At 34.2% G+C, this 17,884-nt stretch overlaps 1 protein-coding gene across 7 annotated transcripts in view; it reads right to left on the minus strand.

Moving 5' to 3' along the window:
• The window catches only part of LOC143245043 (uncharacterized), a 130,218-nt gene that overhangs the window by 37,092 nt on the left and 75,242 nt on the right, over window positions 1–17,884 (minus strand). For all 7 annotated transcript variants that reach the window (XM_076490835.1, XM_076490836.1, XM_076490833.1 and 4 more), the window contains 7 exons: window positions 14,119–14,253; window positions 12,068–12,145; window positions 10,909–11,020; window positions 9,326–9,397; window positions 7,621–7,692; window positions 6,234–6,305; window positions 4,461–4,532 (listed from right to left, as the gene is read on the minus strand). In XM_076490835.1, the coding sequence (XP_076346950.1) occupies window positions 4,461–4,532; window positions 6,234–6,305; window positions 7,621–7,692; window positions 9,326–9,397; window positions 10,909–11,020; window positions 12,068–12,145; window positions 14,119–14,253 (613 nt within the window). The remainder of the gene's footprint in view (window positions 1–4,460; window positions 4,533–6,233; window positions 6,306–7,620; window positions 7,693–9,325; window positions 9,398–10,908; window positions 11,021–12,067; window positions 12,146–14,118; window positions 14,254–17,884) is intronic.

Raw genomic sequence — 17,884 nt, forward strand, 5'->3', positions numbered from 1 at the left:
GAAAGGTTAAGGTCACTAAAATAAAATAAAAATCCATATTTGTTAACATGAAGACCGATTTCTTACACTACTTTTGTTCTATAACTCAGCCAAAAGCGATCGGATTTTGATGACACTTGGTGGACATATGTAGAACAATATTTCTCATTGTTCTTTCTAAAATGTTCCGTTTTCTTGGATAATGACGAACATACGGATATATTTTCGTAGTTTTTTGATAACCAAACATGATCGACGCTGAGAGACGGAGATATACTTTCTACCTGAGAATGCCTCTTTAGTTATCAATGAAATAAAAACTAGTATATGAGTAAACACAACATAATTGTTTAATTTGTAAACATGAACCTCACGTGTTCTCAGTTTTCACTTTTTGAACTGATATGCTTCAAATTTTCTTACAAAGATAAGCACAGCTGTCACTAAAGTTAAACTTATACACCAGAGAAAAACAGCTAGTGAACAGCGCTCGCCTCCAACTCTTATGCTACATTTTTATGACAGAATAACGCATCGGTGGCTCCGAAATGTGGGCTGTGATTTTGTAAACCCTCAAGTTAGTTTTGCATAATTAGTGAAAATCCATGAAGGGTGCCATTAATAAATGTTTGTTTGTTTGTTACTGAATTTCGCGCAAAGCTACACGAGGGCTATTTGTGCTAGCCGTCCCTAATTTAGTAGTGTATGGCTAGAGGAAAGGCAACTAGTCATCACCTTCATCGCCAACTCTTGAGCTACTTTTTAACTTATGAATAGTGGGATTGACTGTCACATTATAACACCCCCACGGTTGAAATGGCGAGAATGTTTGGTGCGACGGGGATTCGAACCCGCGACCTTCAGATTACGAATCGAACACCGTAACCCACCTGGCCATGCGGGCCTGATTAAAAGTAACCAGAAACAATTACAGTACAAATCTGTGAATTAAATATGTAGCAGTGTAAGACTAGAGGGCTACTCTTTTACCAACGAATAATGGGATTAATCGTACCATTATAACGTCACCACGGCTGAAATGGCGAACATGTTTGGTAGTAAACCGTAGGGCATGCTTACCTCTTAATTACATCCAGCCTCAGTTCTTTAGATATTTATTTTAGATGAGAATCTACCGTGAGATGTATCAAGTATTTTATGGTAAAATTTATTTTTATTTTTGTATTTTATAAGTCGAACTTCAAAGGGTACTAAATTAGTAATAAGTAAGTATTATGGTTTTAGAAATAAATGTTTCTTAAGCTTTATTTCATTACTTATATTTATAAGAATCAGATGTGGACTAGACTGTATGATAAACTGTGGTGCCGTTGGTCCATAATTCATATCTCGTTTTCACAAAGTCTTGGCTACGCACTTTCCTGCCATGGATGCGTTAAAAGAGTGACAGTCAAAGCTCATTACTGGATTAGATTAGCGCAAGAGTTGGCGACCGGTGGTGTTGAATAACTACTATTCTTCTGTCAGTTCAAAATTTAAAAAATCTAGCGCAGATAACCCTTGTTTAGCTTTACATCAATATCAGAAACAAACGTTTCAAATAGTATCAAAACATAATCCAATGATTTACTGAGCCGCAATGCGAAATCTTGATATATTGTATAGAGGTTTACCCTAATTATGGATAGTTTCTTTTTTTTCTGACTTTTAGAAATTTAACGCGCATAACAAAATTCAGCAATTTTTTAAGTGAATTAACATATTTTTAATGAAAATTTCCCTAGTGAAGAAAAAGCATACGTTGTAAAGATAGCTTTCTCTGCCCTCAACAATTATAACCATTCCTTCTTGTAATAAAGCAGTATTTCAGTAAATTTTGTCTTTAATCGTCTCCTACGGATTTTGACCTTCACGAAATTTTCAAGACTTATAATCTATGGTGCAAAATTTATTATGAAAACATATATGTTGTAATTGTACACTGGACTAAAGCTAGTGACAATGTCAAGAAAGGTACATGTTGTTTGTTAACAACGGTGTAGTACGACTGCCAAAACATGTAGAGTTATCCAATAAACCGTTGTGAACATTTAAAGTTATGATGTTTTTAGTTAAATTAATTTGTACACAAGCACTTGTCGTTTACTATAGGGTCAGGTGGTTAAAGCGCACGACTCGTGAGTCTGAGGGTTGGGTGTTCAAATTCAAGTCACACAAAACATGTTTGCCCTTTCAGCCGTGGGGGCGTTATAAAGTAAGGTCGATCTCACTAGTCCTTGGTAATATAATAGCCCAAGAGTTGGCGGTGGATGATGACGACAAGCTGTTCTCCTTCTAGTTTTACACTACTAAATTAAGGACGGCTAGCGGAGATAGCCTTCATGTAGCTTTGCGCGAAAATTAAGAAAACAAACAAACGTTTACTATAGTTAAAGTTCAGGTACTCAAGAAATTCGTTATTAACAAATAGATGGTATAATTTTCATATATGTATGTAAGATTATGATTCCTGCTTCTAGCTTACCCTTTGGTTTTGGTCCTAAAATTGTTAAATAATGAAACATGATGTGTGTTTCGGTTTCATGTACAAACTGTTTGAAAATCCTGCTATTTTACCTTTGTAGAAAGTAAAACTTCATCTTAGACTGTTCCACCAAATTATTTAAAGGACGCTCCGCATGTATCTCTTGCTTTAACAATAAATTAGAGTTTCTTTCTTGTAGGTGCATCGCGTGTTATGTTTGACTGTACGGCTGGTTAAACGCCTGTGTTATTTATACATAACAAATTACTGATGTTAGAAATGTGAAAAAAAACAAACTTATATCATTTAGATTCAAAACGTACAAGTAATGACTGTCTGTGGGCGGTTGAAATTTGCCCCTTCTGTTAAACTACTTTGAGAACAGATATTCACCCTAATGATTCAAAATTCTTGTCTAAGCAAATTACAGAAATTATTTCATGTTAATTCAGCGCTTTTAAAACTACTTTCATTAATCAAGTCAAAGTAATATTATCTGCTGGGCTGTTCTAATATTTTAACATAATGTTATAAAAAACTGAGTGATTAACTCAGACTTATGAAAGCTGCTCAAACAATACAAACAGGTTAATTTAAACAAAATCAGATCTGAACCTATTTTATCACGTCAGTGTCAAAGTATTCTTTCCTCATCCGGGGTTTTAACGAGTTTCGCATTCTTCTGGTCACGTCATGTCAGCTGGAAGGAATTTTCATCTGTGCAACTAAGTACACTGAGGCACTTACTAGGGTTGTATTGTAAGAGCCGACTTAAGCTGTATTTCTAAAAATTGTGACGAATATCAAACGAATATAGCTGCAGTGACATAAAGTCTGAAAGCACACACACGAGTGCGCACAAATACACATTACTTAGAGTTGCTGTAAGGGGGAGTGAACGTTTCAATGAAAGAACGCGCCTTTCCTTCCAGACAGCGATTTAAGTGACTTCACTGAATTTTTCAGTTTTGTTCTAAGTCTATAAAAAATTGTACAAAATTCTGAAACCTGATGCTTAAAGTAATCCACAGATTCTTAACTGAGGAGTATGGATAAACTCATGTGCAGTACGGATAACGTCTCGTGTGCAAGTGTTCCCGACTTCTATTTCACGGTATGTCACCGTATATGTAGTTTTCTGAAGACAATATAATAGAGATGCGGTTCGTAAATGTTTATTTGTTTGGGAATTTCGCGCAAAGCTAATCGAGAGCTATCTGAGCTAGCCGTCCCTAATTTAGCAGTGTAAGACTAGATGGAAGGCAGCTAGTCATCACCACCTACCGCCAACTCTTAGGCTACTTTTTTTACCAACGTATACTGGGATTGACCGTCACATTATAACGCTCCCACGGCTGAAAGGGCGAACATGTTTGGTGATGACGGGAATTCGAACTCGCGACCCTCATATTACGAGTCGAACGCCTTAACCCACCTAGCCATGTCGGGCCTGTTTGTAAACACTGCCTTTATCAATTGTTTATTCTAGCTCTTTCTATGACGACCGATTTATTAAAATTTGCTGCACAGCGTTTCTTACTGACGTTTCTCTCATCCCAGAAAACGTGTTGTGCTGTTCTCTGTTTATATTTGGAACTTTGCACAGAACTATTTGAGAGTCATTTGCATTAGCTGTATCTAATTAAGAAGTGATAGACTGGAGGGGAGGTAGCTAGGCAGCTCTTTTACTAAGAAAAAATTGGACTGATGGTCACATTATAAAGCTCCTCAGTTGAAAAGGTGAGGATGTTCAGTGAAGGGATTTGAACTCGTGACCAGCGAATTGAGAGTCCAGTGCCCCTAACAGTTAGGTCATGCTAGGCCTATCCCATCCTTCTAACACAACACCATAACTAATTCTATATTACAACGTAAGACCTGGTAAAAAAGTAACATATAGCATCAACATATTAACATTATTTAAGTTTATCAAGTTTGTTAAAATCAAAACAAATATTGATAGAAAATTATTATTTTTTTATCTATTTTTACTTACAGAGTGCTCAAGGATGGCATATCATTCATCACGCCCATGTTGAAGTGCTTCAAGTTATTATGAGCAAGAACTCTGAAACGATAACACAACTTGTCACTTTCTGTCACAGTCTTAATGAAAATCTCAATAAGTTATTGCTTTAATATCAAAATTTAGCATCAAGTAAACGAACTACCCATTAGGCTTACTGTGCAAACAAAAAGTAAGAAAGACATGGGGCAATAATGTTCAAGTTATTGACTTCAAAAGAGAGACAAAAAGTCAGTTTTAGAAACGGACGCCTTCTCTGACTCCATGCTCAATCGACGTGTTTGCAATGAAATTCTAGCACTAAAAAAAATTATAAAGTACGAACTGTGAAAATATATTTATTCTCAAAATAATAAACCGCTATTGGACAATATTTTTTTTCTGAATTAAACTAATTCTCCCATATATCATATGATACCTATTAATCTAGCTAATCCCCTACTTGTGATATCTTTTGCTAACCAATACTCTATAAACGATGCTGTATTTTGTTAATCTCACTGCCCACGCGCCATACCTAACGAATCAACCAAGATACCATGACGTATCAATTAATCTAACCAATCCTTTATATACAACCATTCCTGCCTAACTAGCCCCACACGTTGAAGGCTTTATCGCATTCTAACTCATTCTCTCACAGACCCCAACTTTTCTATACAAGCTTCGGATAGTGCACTTTCAGGTAAGAATAGTGTCACAATAACGGAATACAGAAAAACTTCCGCTTTCACTGGGTTGAAGAAAAACGACACAATGTAAAAATAAGTGAAATGTAAGCTTTATTTGTAACATAAGTCAAAGAGAAATGCACAAAGACAAAGGACAGCGATGTCCTCAAGCATTCGAGAGCTATAAGTAGGAGGACCTCTGGTTGAATACTGGGAAAATTAACTGCGAAATAGAACCAAAAAAAGGTCATTTATCTCAGAGCGCATGCGCTATCCACGTCATTGGTAACCCCATAAATGACAATAGAAATGACATATCCTCCACGTGCTTTCAAACTTCTAAACATTTATTCTCAATCTAGTACTACGTTATTTTAAATCACGTAGCCTTCCAAGTGCCATCTTCTGTCAAAATGTTGAACATCCTCCCTTGAATTAATTTACGACAATGCATAACTATAGACATAGCATGTTAGCTGCATACCATAACCAGTCATCCATTGTTAGCAGATATATACACACACACATACACCCCGTATGAAGACCTGTGAAGTATTATAATTTTCAGATGAAAATGAAATGTTTACCTGTGTAAGTCGGAAAGGAAATAAAACACTAGCATTTATTACGCTTTATGGGTGAATTTATCCAAACCTACACCTTTTTTTCACAAACTAATTAATCAACCATGCCTTTTATATTAACTTAATAATTCCCCACAGATCATACCTTTATCTTAATCTAACTATCCTTCACAGATCATATGTTTTCTATTCTTAAGACCTACCCTACACGTAATATATTTAGCGGTAATTTATACCCACAAATCAATATATCACACCTCTTTTTCGTCAACATAATCAACAATCACTTACACATTCTAACATAATCTAATATATTACCGGTTAAACACTATTTATTTTCAGTTAGTTATTGTTCCCTTTTGAGCCATGTTAATTCGTGAATATTTCAGACGGATCCGTCAATGGTTACTTGCTTCACCGAAGTATAACTAACAAGTCTCTCATACATCAAAACTTTTCTGTAAACCTGAGATCGTGTTTATACTTACATCTCTTTCAGGGATGTTAAGCCTTTGAAAGCTTCTTTTGAAATGGATTCGATCCTACAGTATTGTAAATACCTAGGAAAAGAAACAGTAAGAAAATGTTAGGCGCAAAAGTTTACGACACCATCATGCAATATTCTGTATCACGGTAAACAGTGTAACACACAAAATATGTTTACAATAGCGTACGTACATAAAAATAAAATGTAAACATTCAGTGAGGATTCGAAACCTGGATATGTCAAGATCAAAAAGAATTTTAAAAACTGAATATGTAGAGAATACAGTTGTAAAGCTTTCTTCAAAAATTAAACTAACACTCGTCCAACGTTTCTCATGTAGATTTGTTACGGTGCGTTAAATACTCGTATTGTTCGTTATATCACGAGATGATAGCACGATAATTATTCTGTTTCTGTTTCGCAAATGATGTTAATGTGTTGATCCATGTTAAATTAATTAATTGAGTGATGACGAGAAAACCCACTTGTAGAGAAATCTATATGCAAAACGGATCGTTTGGGTTGAGAAAATATTTTACATAGAAGAGCTGTTCTTCGGTCATCAGAAGGTCGAAACGTTGTTCGCTCTTCTATGTAAAATATTTTCTCAACCCAAACGAGCCGTTTTTGCATATATAATTAATTGAGTGTTTGAAATTTCTGTACAACGTCTTACGGCATATGCTGTGAACATTAAGTTATACTGTGAAACTAGATCTCTCCATATTTATGTTATTAATAATTAACATTAATTTGGAAGGTTTACATTTGTTTTAACATAATACATAGGGACAACAGTGACCTGTTATTCCATCTAGGCTGTTCCATCCTCTAAAGCGAGACAAACAACAACAAAATAAATTTAAAAAATTAAAACCAGCCCTTATCATTCATACATCTATCTGTTGTTGTTGTTTTTAAACTCACTCAATTTCACTGCCTCCACAACATCCGAAGGCAACACACTCCAGAGACCAACCACCCTATTTGAAAAAGTAATTTTTTCTTAGCTGAAGACGACTTCTATCTTGCCTAAATCTATATTTGTGTCCCCTAGTTCTATAAATCTCGCTGTTAAGTATCAAAGACGTTAATGCGTCAACATTATCAATTCCTTTTACAATCTTAAACACTTCAATCAGATCCCCTCTAACTATTTTCTTTTCAAGATGAAACAGTTTTAAGAATCTTGGTCTTTCCTCGTATGACAACCCCTCCACCCCAGGTACCAACTTTAGTAACCCTACTGTTAGTTTATAGTGAAAGAGCATCTTTTATGCGAGCGAGTGACATAAATTGATACAAGCTGTGTAATGTAAGGAACTGAAATAATAAATATATCTTAAGTTTATAATAACTCTTCTAGATAATGTTCACCTGGGACTCACAGTTTGAGAAGTTCGTTGATACCCAAAAATGCTCCAGACGGTAGGTGTCGTATAGCATTTCCAGCTAAAGAACTGTAATAAGAAATTAACGGTTATAACATCTTTCAAATAAAAATAAACTTTTGCGAAAACGAGATGCGAATTATGGACGAACGGCACCACAGTTCATCATACAGTTTAGTCCACATCTGATTCTTATAAATGTAAGTAATGAAATAAAGCTTAAGAAACATTTATTTCTAAAACCATAATACTTCCTTATTACCAATTTAGTACCCTTTGAATTTCGGCTTGTAAAATACAAAAATAAAAATAAATTTGACCCCAAAATACTTGATAAATCTCACGTTAGCTTCTCTTCTAAAATAAATATCTAAAGAACTGAGGCTGGACGTAATCAAGAGGTAAGCATGCCCTACAGTTTACTACCAAACATGTTTGCCATTTCAGCGGTGGTGGCGTTATAATGGTACGATTAATCCCACTCTTCGCTGGTAAAAGGGTAGCCCTCTTGTCTTACACTGCTAGACTAGGGACGGTTAGTGCAACTCTGGGGGATCTCCTACTTTTGGTGAGAAGTTATTAATGATTGCAGAATAATATCAAAAACATTGCAGAAAGCTAGCAATGATTAACAGCCTACTTTCATACTATATTCGGGTGTTAATGGTAAACGTAAGAGACGGTAATAGTACAAACTTTTAGACAGTATATAAGTTTTTATGAATTGCTCATCTATTTCAAACTTGAAAATAAAACAACTACGGAATGCTATTAGAAAATTATGAACTTTATTAAAATTAGATATAATTTACAATGAACATCGCATTTATTTGGAAAATTAATTACTCCAAATACACCATGCATATCCAGGACGCTGGTCAAACACCCACTTACAGTCAATACACCGTACATATCTAATACCCTGGTCAAACACCCACTTACAGTCAATACACCGTACATATCTAATACACTGGTCAAACACCCACTTACAGTCAATACACCGTACATATCCAGTACCCTGGTCAAACACCCACTTACAGTCAATACACCGTACATATCTAATACACTGGTCAAACACCCACTTCCAGTCAATACACCGTACATATCCAGTACCCTGGTCAAACACCCACTTCCAGTCAATACACCGTACATATCCAGTACCCTGGTCAAACACCCGCTTACAGTCAATACACCGTACATATCCAGTACCCTGGTGAAACACCCACTTACAGTCAATACACCGTACATATCCAGTACCCTGGTCAAACACCCACTTACAGTCAATACACCGTACATATCTAATAGACTGGTCAAACACCCACTTACAGTCAATACACCGTACATATCTAATACACTGGCTAAAACAAACCGGACGTTTAATATGAATTGAATGGTAAAACTAAATGCATAAAAATATACGAGATAATATATTATCTATTAATAATACTTTTCTTCAAATAAACAGTATATGTGTGTATTTTGATTGAGTGAGCCAACCAGTTAAGTTTCTTCATCATTCTACTGTATTTCTAATATTTAGATATACATAGCTTGCAGAACTGGTATACAATTTATAAGTACAAATCTACCTACATTTTAATAAACTCCCAGAAGCATGTACTACGTGCTGATTTATATTTGTTCTTCAGACCTAACAGTAAATCTAAACAAACAAACAACTAAAAATAGCTAATATACTTACATCGACTTCAACCCTGGGTAACTGCTAAATGCTCCACTGGTTAACACTGTTATGTTATTATTGGAAAGTGTACTGTAAGCCAAAAAAAACAAAAAAGATATATATAATCAGTACAGTAAAGCCTAGGAAAATTTTGTATTATGTTTATGAAACGTCATAATTATTTGGATGTAAATGGCTTTAATATTTTCCCGATCTGAAGAAAAAAAGACTACAAATTATTTTAAAAATCTAGGTGTTTGTTAAAATATTTTAGGGTTAATTTTAAGACCGTTATATATAGGGACTTTGTAATTAGATATTTCCCCTGATATTACAAAAGGCATTTATTCACGATTTTTGCAATCATTTCTTAGGATTAAATTACCTTATATTCACCTCCTGTTTTTTAAATAGTGAAACAGAATTTCGTATCCGTCACTAGGTGACTAATAAATAAGAACCACAGCAACAAATAATGAGGAAGAATGACTCGAGAGCATTGGCATGATTTTCCTAAGAATGATAAATTGGTGTAGTTTTCCCAACAGAGCAAACTTTTTCAAAATTATATAAAAGCCACAAGAACAACTGTACCTGTAAACTTAAGTAGACTTGTAGAAATTAGAAAGAAATAAACGCAGGAAAAATCACCTAACTTTTTGTTAATTCTTAACCGCAATATCCCGTACATCATCAGATATTTTTATGTATAAATATATATATATATGGGTAACCTACCATAGATATAATTGAATTCTTAATCAAATTATTGGCATCTTTATTATCTGTATTCTAAGAGGAATTATAAAATTCATAAGGAAGGAAAGGGCTCATATTTGTTGGAGTTTGCGTATGTTCTGCAAGGTTCTGCCATGGCGACGTTTTTCATTACGTACACCAAACATTAAAGTTAATGTAAATATTTTTCTCAACCCTATTTAGTCTTATGATGATTGTAGGCGGCGGATGTTCTCGTTTTGTAACAGTAAAACGTGTCTACACTTTAAATCTACCGATGCTGATCAGACAGAATAGTTTCTTCTTTTGTATAATCATTTTTATTGAAAGCACTTTTACGTACAGCAAATGTTATTTGTCGAACATGTGGGCCCGACATGGCCAGGTGATTAAGGCACTCGACTCGTAATCTGACAGTCACAGGTTTGAATCCCCGTCACACCAAACATGCTCACCCTTTCAGCCGTGGGGGCGTTATAATGTCAATTCCACTATTCGTTGGTAAAAGATTAGCCCAAAAGTTGGCTGTGGGTGGTGATGACTAGCTGCCTTCCCTCTAGTCTTACACTGCTAAATTAGGGACGGCTAGCGTAGACAGCCCTTGAGTAGTTTTGCGCGAAATTCAAAACAAACAAACAAACCCTCTAGTCTTACACTGCTAAATTAGAGACGGCTAGCGCAGATAGACCTCGTGTAACTTTACACGAAATTCAAAAACAAACAAAGGAACGAACACGGATGAAATCTGGTACTTAGATGTTTTCGGTTTGAAGTTGGAGTTAGGCAGGCAGAACATCGGTTGATCGTTACACAACACTGACACGTTTTTATAGCTACCCACAAACAATGACGTTAAAACTTACAGTTTTGTAACGTTAGGAGATATTCCTGCTGGTATTTCTGTCAGATTTAGGTCCTTGCAACTCACTGCTGTAAGACGAGAACACGTGCAACCCACTGGAAAAACTGGCAACTCTGGAAACAGCAATGTTTGATATAAAATCACGCTAGAACAGCTTCTTTATTTCGCGTATTGGTAAGATTTGTGAATCAGCAAACAACTGAGTTCACACGTTTAATGAGTGTTGACTCCATTTATTAAGGTAAATGCCATCGGTATTACTGAGTTGAAACACTTACACGTGTTAAAATGTAATAGCTTAGAACAAGCTAAGAACATTACTTTATATTATTAAAGTTGACTGAGGTGATTGAGAAATATCACTTTAATGGAATGTAATGTGTTTAGAAAAATTATAATCCTTTATTTTTAGCAAACTGTTCTATAGTTAATCAGATTTGTAACTTCTGGCTTTTATATCGAAGAGTAGGAGGTAATGTTTTAAAACTGATTAAATAAAAATAAGATTTGTAAAGTAAGAACAATTTCATAATGAAACAAAGGATTCAAATTCCTTATATCAGTTCATCTTGAAGTAAAACCTCTGGAATTACTTTTTATGTTACTATTTTTTCTCTAAGTATTAAACATTTTCGATGGCGTTTAATATACATTTTCACCAATGACGAATAAAACCGAAACCTGCGCTGAGAGCAAATATAACCACATTTACTCAAGTTCAAGGTCCCAAATGTAACAACAATTTACATGTTTGATGGGGAAGGGGTAAAATAACGACCAGAAAGTTTTTTTTTTTTAGAATTTAACATTTCTATGGTATATTTGAACAAGAGAAAACATGATCCGTATAAAGTTTTTATTCTCTAAAATTGGTGTTCAGAGTGTCTCCACGTTAGAAGACAGGAAACGAAAGAACACCAACTGTATAAAGATTAGAAGGTAAAGTTATTGCTGCCTTAAAACTGTTCATGGGGGGGAAGGAGGAATTACGGTTTGTACGGTTCTCACCAACTAAAATTCAAGAGGAAATAAAGAAGCAACGATATTAAGTATTTGAATTTTTTTCTTACAACCCAGATTATGAATTAAAACCAGAAACGCATTAAGTTTAGGATGTGCTTATATGTTAAGTACAACATCACGTATAAAACGCAGCTTACCACAGACGCTGGTGTATGGATGGGTTGTGGTGTTGAATATTGTTTTGAGGAACAAAACTGCACTCCCAAAATAGTCCACTAAAATCAATGTAAAAAAAAAAAGTCACTCAATCTGTCCATAAAATCTATCTGTTTGTATATGTGAAACATCTAGTCTCTCGTAACTACTACCAAATTAAGAAATATGGGAAAGATGCTACATCTGTTTTATTTTCTATACAGTGCTGACTATAGTAAACGAATATGTTACTAATTATCCTGGTTGTAAGGAACACCAACCTTACATCCAATGATTCAATTAGGGCTTTTTTGATTGACTCTGTAACTTCTCCAATGACATGACTTATTTTCAGGATGGTATAGCAGAGGCTTGAAACTCTCACATTATATGAAGTTAATGAAGTTCAGATAGCACATGACAATATAAACTACAGTGTTTTCTGTTTACATAACCGACTGTCAAACTTCTACTATAATTAAATACATACAAATATGTAATGTGGAAATGTAGTATTAACTTTATTTTGTTATATTTATATAAAAAGGGTGGAATGCTGTAAACAGTCCTACGAGTTAAAATCATAGTATCTTTAAAAGCAGATCGGCTACCCGATGACTAATGATTTTTCATTTCTTTTCACCTGCTTCTTATTGTGCTAATAAAAGGTGTTTATATATAAAAATCAGGTACTGACAATAATACCTTATTATTACTGTATAGGTAGTTGGTTTACTTAATTAAGACACTTTCGTGTCCCATATTCAGAGATACTAAACTCATTTACTTATATTTTAGTAACATTGTTTCATTACTGTGTTCTGGAAGTAACAAGTCCGTGTTTTTTATGTGCTGACCCATTAATCATTAAAGCCAGTATAACAGCATCCACACTCAAATCAAACTATGAATTAAAGTTCAAACTTTAAATCTCCAGTTTCATTCACCTAGTCTTTATGAAAAAATCGTAAAGTTTTCTTGATGGTTGAAGATTCTTTTTGCAATTTTTTTATGATGTTTAATCTTTATTCTTATAACAGTGAACAATAATGTAAATTTATTTTATGATGAAGAATCCCATAAATAAGAGCAATTTATACATTAGGGTCAGGATGACATTTTTTTTTCTATTGAAATATTATGAACATAATATGATAAAACGTTGAAGTGTTTAATATTATTAGAATAATGCATTAAAAGTGTAATACTATATGCTGAAATAGCTTAGCCTTGCACTGTGATGTGATTTACGATAAGACATAGTGACCAAAAGCGATCTTATGTGTAGTCACCTAATTCAGTTAATTCTTCTACAGAGAATTACTACCACCAATACATAGAAAACGTTGAAGTACATTAAAATGTTGAAATACAACCTGTCGTATGCGTGTAAAACATTTTCATCATATGAATTACTGTTTCAACTAAATCAACTCATCAGAAACATAAGGATACTTATTTTTAAATATATAACTGTTGTTCTTGCTTTATGGTCAAAGTCACATCTGGATATTTGATGATTTTAGCATTATAAATCCGTACACTTACTGCTGTCCCACCACAGGACGCTCATATAGACAGTTCGAATGTATGACCATTAATGTATAATATTTTAATTACTTTTACATACTAATTCAACAGCATGTTACTTTTATACGTCATCGGCAACAGAATCAGTAACAGGGAAGACAGAATACTGATAGAAAAACTAACAATTAGCTGACGTGATGTTCCAAATAGCCTTACTTTGACAGTTTAGGTGTTTTGCATTGTACCATTAAATCGTTAACCTGGAATGCAAATAACAGTTAAGTAACTTGGAAAAGCTAATTAATTTCGGTTTTAAGTAAAATGATTACACAGATGTCGAGCTATGACAGAAAAAAAATGATGCGAAATTCTTGCGTGTTTCTAGCTTGAAATGACTGATGAGATGTCCAAATGGATTTATAACATTTATTATTATGCAGCTTGAAACTTTTATACGCTGTAACAGTTAGTATTTATACATAGTAATTTCAATCTTGAACTTAAAAAAACAAAACAAACTTACAACATTTCCAAAAATTTTCGTCTTCTCCATCAGGACAATCTAGAATCCCGTCACAAAAGCGACTTCGTTCAAGGCATATGCTTTTGTTTTGACACACGGCAAACTCACCCGTGTCGCACCAACTTCTTAGATAATCTAAAAAAGAAAACGACACTTGCAAATTTACTTAGCAAAAGTGGTGTTGTTACTTCATACTGATTATAGTTAGTGTATTAAAGAGTGGCGTTACTTGGTACTAAGAGGATGTTAATGTATTAAAGAGTGGCGTTACTTGGTACTAAGAGGATGTTAATGTATTAAAGAGTGGCGTTACTTGGTACTAAGAGGATGTTAATGTATTAAAGAGTGGCGTTACTTGGTACTAAGAGGATGTTAATGTATTAAATAGTGGCGTTACTTGGTACTAAGAAGAGGTTAATGTATTAAAGAGTGGCGTTACTTGGTACTAAGAAGAGGTTAATGTATTAAATAGTGGCGTTACTTGGTACTAATGTATTAAATAGTGGCGTTACTGGTACTAAGAGGATGTTAATGTATTAAAGAGTGGCGTTACTTGGTACTAAGAGGATGTTAATGTATTAAAGAGTGGCGTTACTTGGTACTAAGAGGATGTTAATGTATTAAAGAGTGGCGTTACTTGGTACTAAGAGGATGTTAATGTATTAAAGAGTGGCGTTACTTGGTACTAAGAGGATGTTAATGTATTAAAGAGTGGCGTTACTTGGTACTAAGAAGAGGTTAATGTATTAAATAGTGGCGTTACTTGGTACTAAGAGGATGTTAATGTATTAAATAGTGGCGTTACTTGGTACTAAGAGGATGTTAATGTATTAAAGAGTGGCGTTACTTGGTACTAAGAGGATGTTAATGTATTAAAGAGTGGCATTACTTGGTACTAAGAGGATGTTAATGTATTAAAGAGTGGCGTTACTTGGTACTAAGAGGATGTTAATGTATTAAAGAGTGGTGTTACTTGGTACTAAGAGGATGTTAATGTATTAACACTCCTACGAAAAGACGTTTCTAGTCCTGATTTCTCCAAGCCCGTTCCCCTGGCTGTGGTTTCGCTAGATAGTAGATAGGGACAGTGGGAATCTCGTTAATCCATTCATTAATGGATTTAAATGGCAATTTCATTTAACTACAAAATTATTAGCCTAATATTAATAACCTTTGAATTTGCTCTGGGGCCTATTAAGCCCCACTTTTCGTAGGAGTGTTAAAGAGTGGCGTTACTTGGTACTAAAAGGATGTTAATGTATTAAAGAGTGGCGTTACTTGGTACTAAGAGGATGTTAATGTATTAAAGAGTGGCGTTACTTGGTACTAAGAAGAGGTTAATGTATTAAATAGTGGCGTTACTTGGTACTAAGAGGATGTTAATGTATTAAAGAGTGGCGTTACTTGGTACTAAGAGGATGTTAATGTATTAACACTCCTACGAAAAGACGTTTCTAGTCCTTATTTCCCCAAGCCCGTTCCCCTGGCTGTGGTTTCGCTAGATAGTAGATAGGGACAGTGGGAATCTCGTTAATCCATTCATTAATGGATTTAAATGGCAATTTCATTTAACTACAAAATTATTAGCCTAATATTAATAACCTTGAAATTGCTCTGGGGCCTATTAGGCCCACTTTCGTAGGAGTGTTAAAGAGTGGCGTTACTTGGTACTAAGAGGATGTTAATGTATTAAAGAGTGGCGTTACTTGGTACTAAGAAGAGGTTAATGTATTAAATAGTGGCGTTACTTGGTACTAAGGATGTTAATGTATTAAAGAGTGGCGTTACTTGGTACTAAGAGGATGTTAATGTATTAAAGAGTGGCGTTACTTGGTACTAAGAGGATGTTAATGTATTAAAGAGTGGCGTTACTTGGTACTAAGAGGATGTTAATGTATTAAAGAGTGGTGTTACTTGGTACTAAGAGGATGTTAATGTATTAACACTCCTACGAAAAGACGTTTCTAGTCCTGATTTCTCCAAGCCCGTTCCCCTGGCTGTGGTTTCGCTAGATAGTAGATAGGGACAGTGGGAATCTCGTTAATCCATTCATTAATGGATTTAAATGGCAATTTCATTTAACTACAAAATTATTAGCCTAATATTAATAACCTTTGAAATTGCTCTGGGGCCTATTAGGCCCCACTTTTCGTAGGAGTGTTAAAGAGTGGCGTTACTTGGTACTAAGAGGATGTTAATGTATTAAAGAGTGGCGTTACTTGGTACTAAGAGGATGTTAATGTATTAAAGAATGGCGTTACTTGGTACTAAGAGGATGTTAATGTATTAAAGAGTGGCATTACTTGGTGCTAAGAAGAGGTTAAAGTATTAAAAAGTGGTGTTACTTTATACTGATTGTAAGCTAATATATTAAAATCTGTAAGATAATAACCTTTAAATACTCAAAAAGAAACAATAACCGTTTGAAGAAATTTAAGAAGTAACGACAACAAAATACTGTCTACAGTATACCAAAAGGAATCGCGGTGGTGCATACGATATATAAGTCAGTGATATATATGTGTTTTTATATTAATCAAACTTTTCACAACCAGTATTTCCTATTTTTAATGTAAGACAAAAGTATCCAACTTTCCATATTTTGCTGTAACTGATACGTGAAGAAAAAACAAATCAAACTCAGTCAGCATTGATATAACACCACGAATATCGGTTTGTACATAATCAAGATGTAAATTTGTTTTACTTATAATAAATAACAATGGGTAAGTGGACCATCTTGTCGGTGCATTGGAATGAGAATCATTATTAATATTATAAAGTAGAGGGAGAAAAAATACAGAAAAAGATAGTTATTGTTATGTAGATTTGAAAACTACCCTTTATTAACCTAAAAACCTGTAATGGAAACATATGTTTATTCTATAGTACTTGAAAGAAATAAAATAGAACAGCTTTAAATAAGCCCATAAGAGAGTTTTGTTTACATTATCCAAGTTGATCGCAGACTAGCTATATCGGCTTAATTAAATTTTGCTAGATACTGATGAGATGGTATTAGGAAACGTAACTAGAACATTGAAGTGTTAGCCTAGTATAATACATTTACTCTGGTTAGGTCAATTTCCTTTACCTACTGTCGAGAAGTGAGCAAATAAACAAAAAGAAATTCATTAAGAAATACATAATGTACCCTTAGCTTGCCACCAGGCGTTTTGATTTGATACAATATATAGTAATGATCGGCAAAAGAACTGAATTCTACAGGAACCCAAGTAAAAGATGGAAACAAAACACGAGGTTCTATTGCAACTTGCACCAACGAGGAAAACAGAGATATTAGCTTTTGTTATAAACTGTTAGAAGGAATACGTTTAATGTAATAGATGTCATTACAGATTACTACAGTAAGAAACCTAAAGATACGAGATAGTGTTATAAACTGATTCAATTTAAAAAATTAGACAGAAATTGAATTGTTACAGACTGTTATAACAAGAAATCTTGTGACACGAGATATGAGCACTGAAAAGTAAACAAAAATAAATTAGAAAGAGATTATATTGTTTTATAATGTTGCAGTGAGAAAACCTAATAATTTTACAAGCTGTTACATTTAATGAATTATATAGAGCGTGTATTATTAGAGAACGTTGCAGAGAATAGACTTGAGATAATAAATATTCTCATAAACTAGTACAATAATCTTATCCTGCTACCAGACGAAAATTGTATCTTATTGAAAACAATAAAATCTAGCAATTCTTTCATCAACAAATTGTTTTTCATGTAGTAAAATAGTTCA

The sequence above is a fragment of the Tachypleus tridentatus genome, chromosome 2 (genome assembly GCF_004210375.1).
Source record: "Tachypleus tridentatus isolate NWPU-2018 chromosome 2, ASM421037v1, whole genome shotgun sequence".
Lineage (NCBI taxonomy): Eukaryota > Metazoa > Arthropoda > Merostomata > Xiphosura > Limulidae > Tachypleus > Tachypleus tridentatus.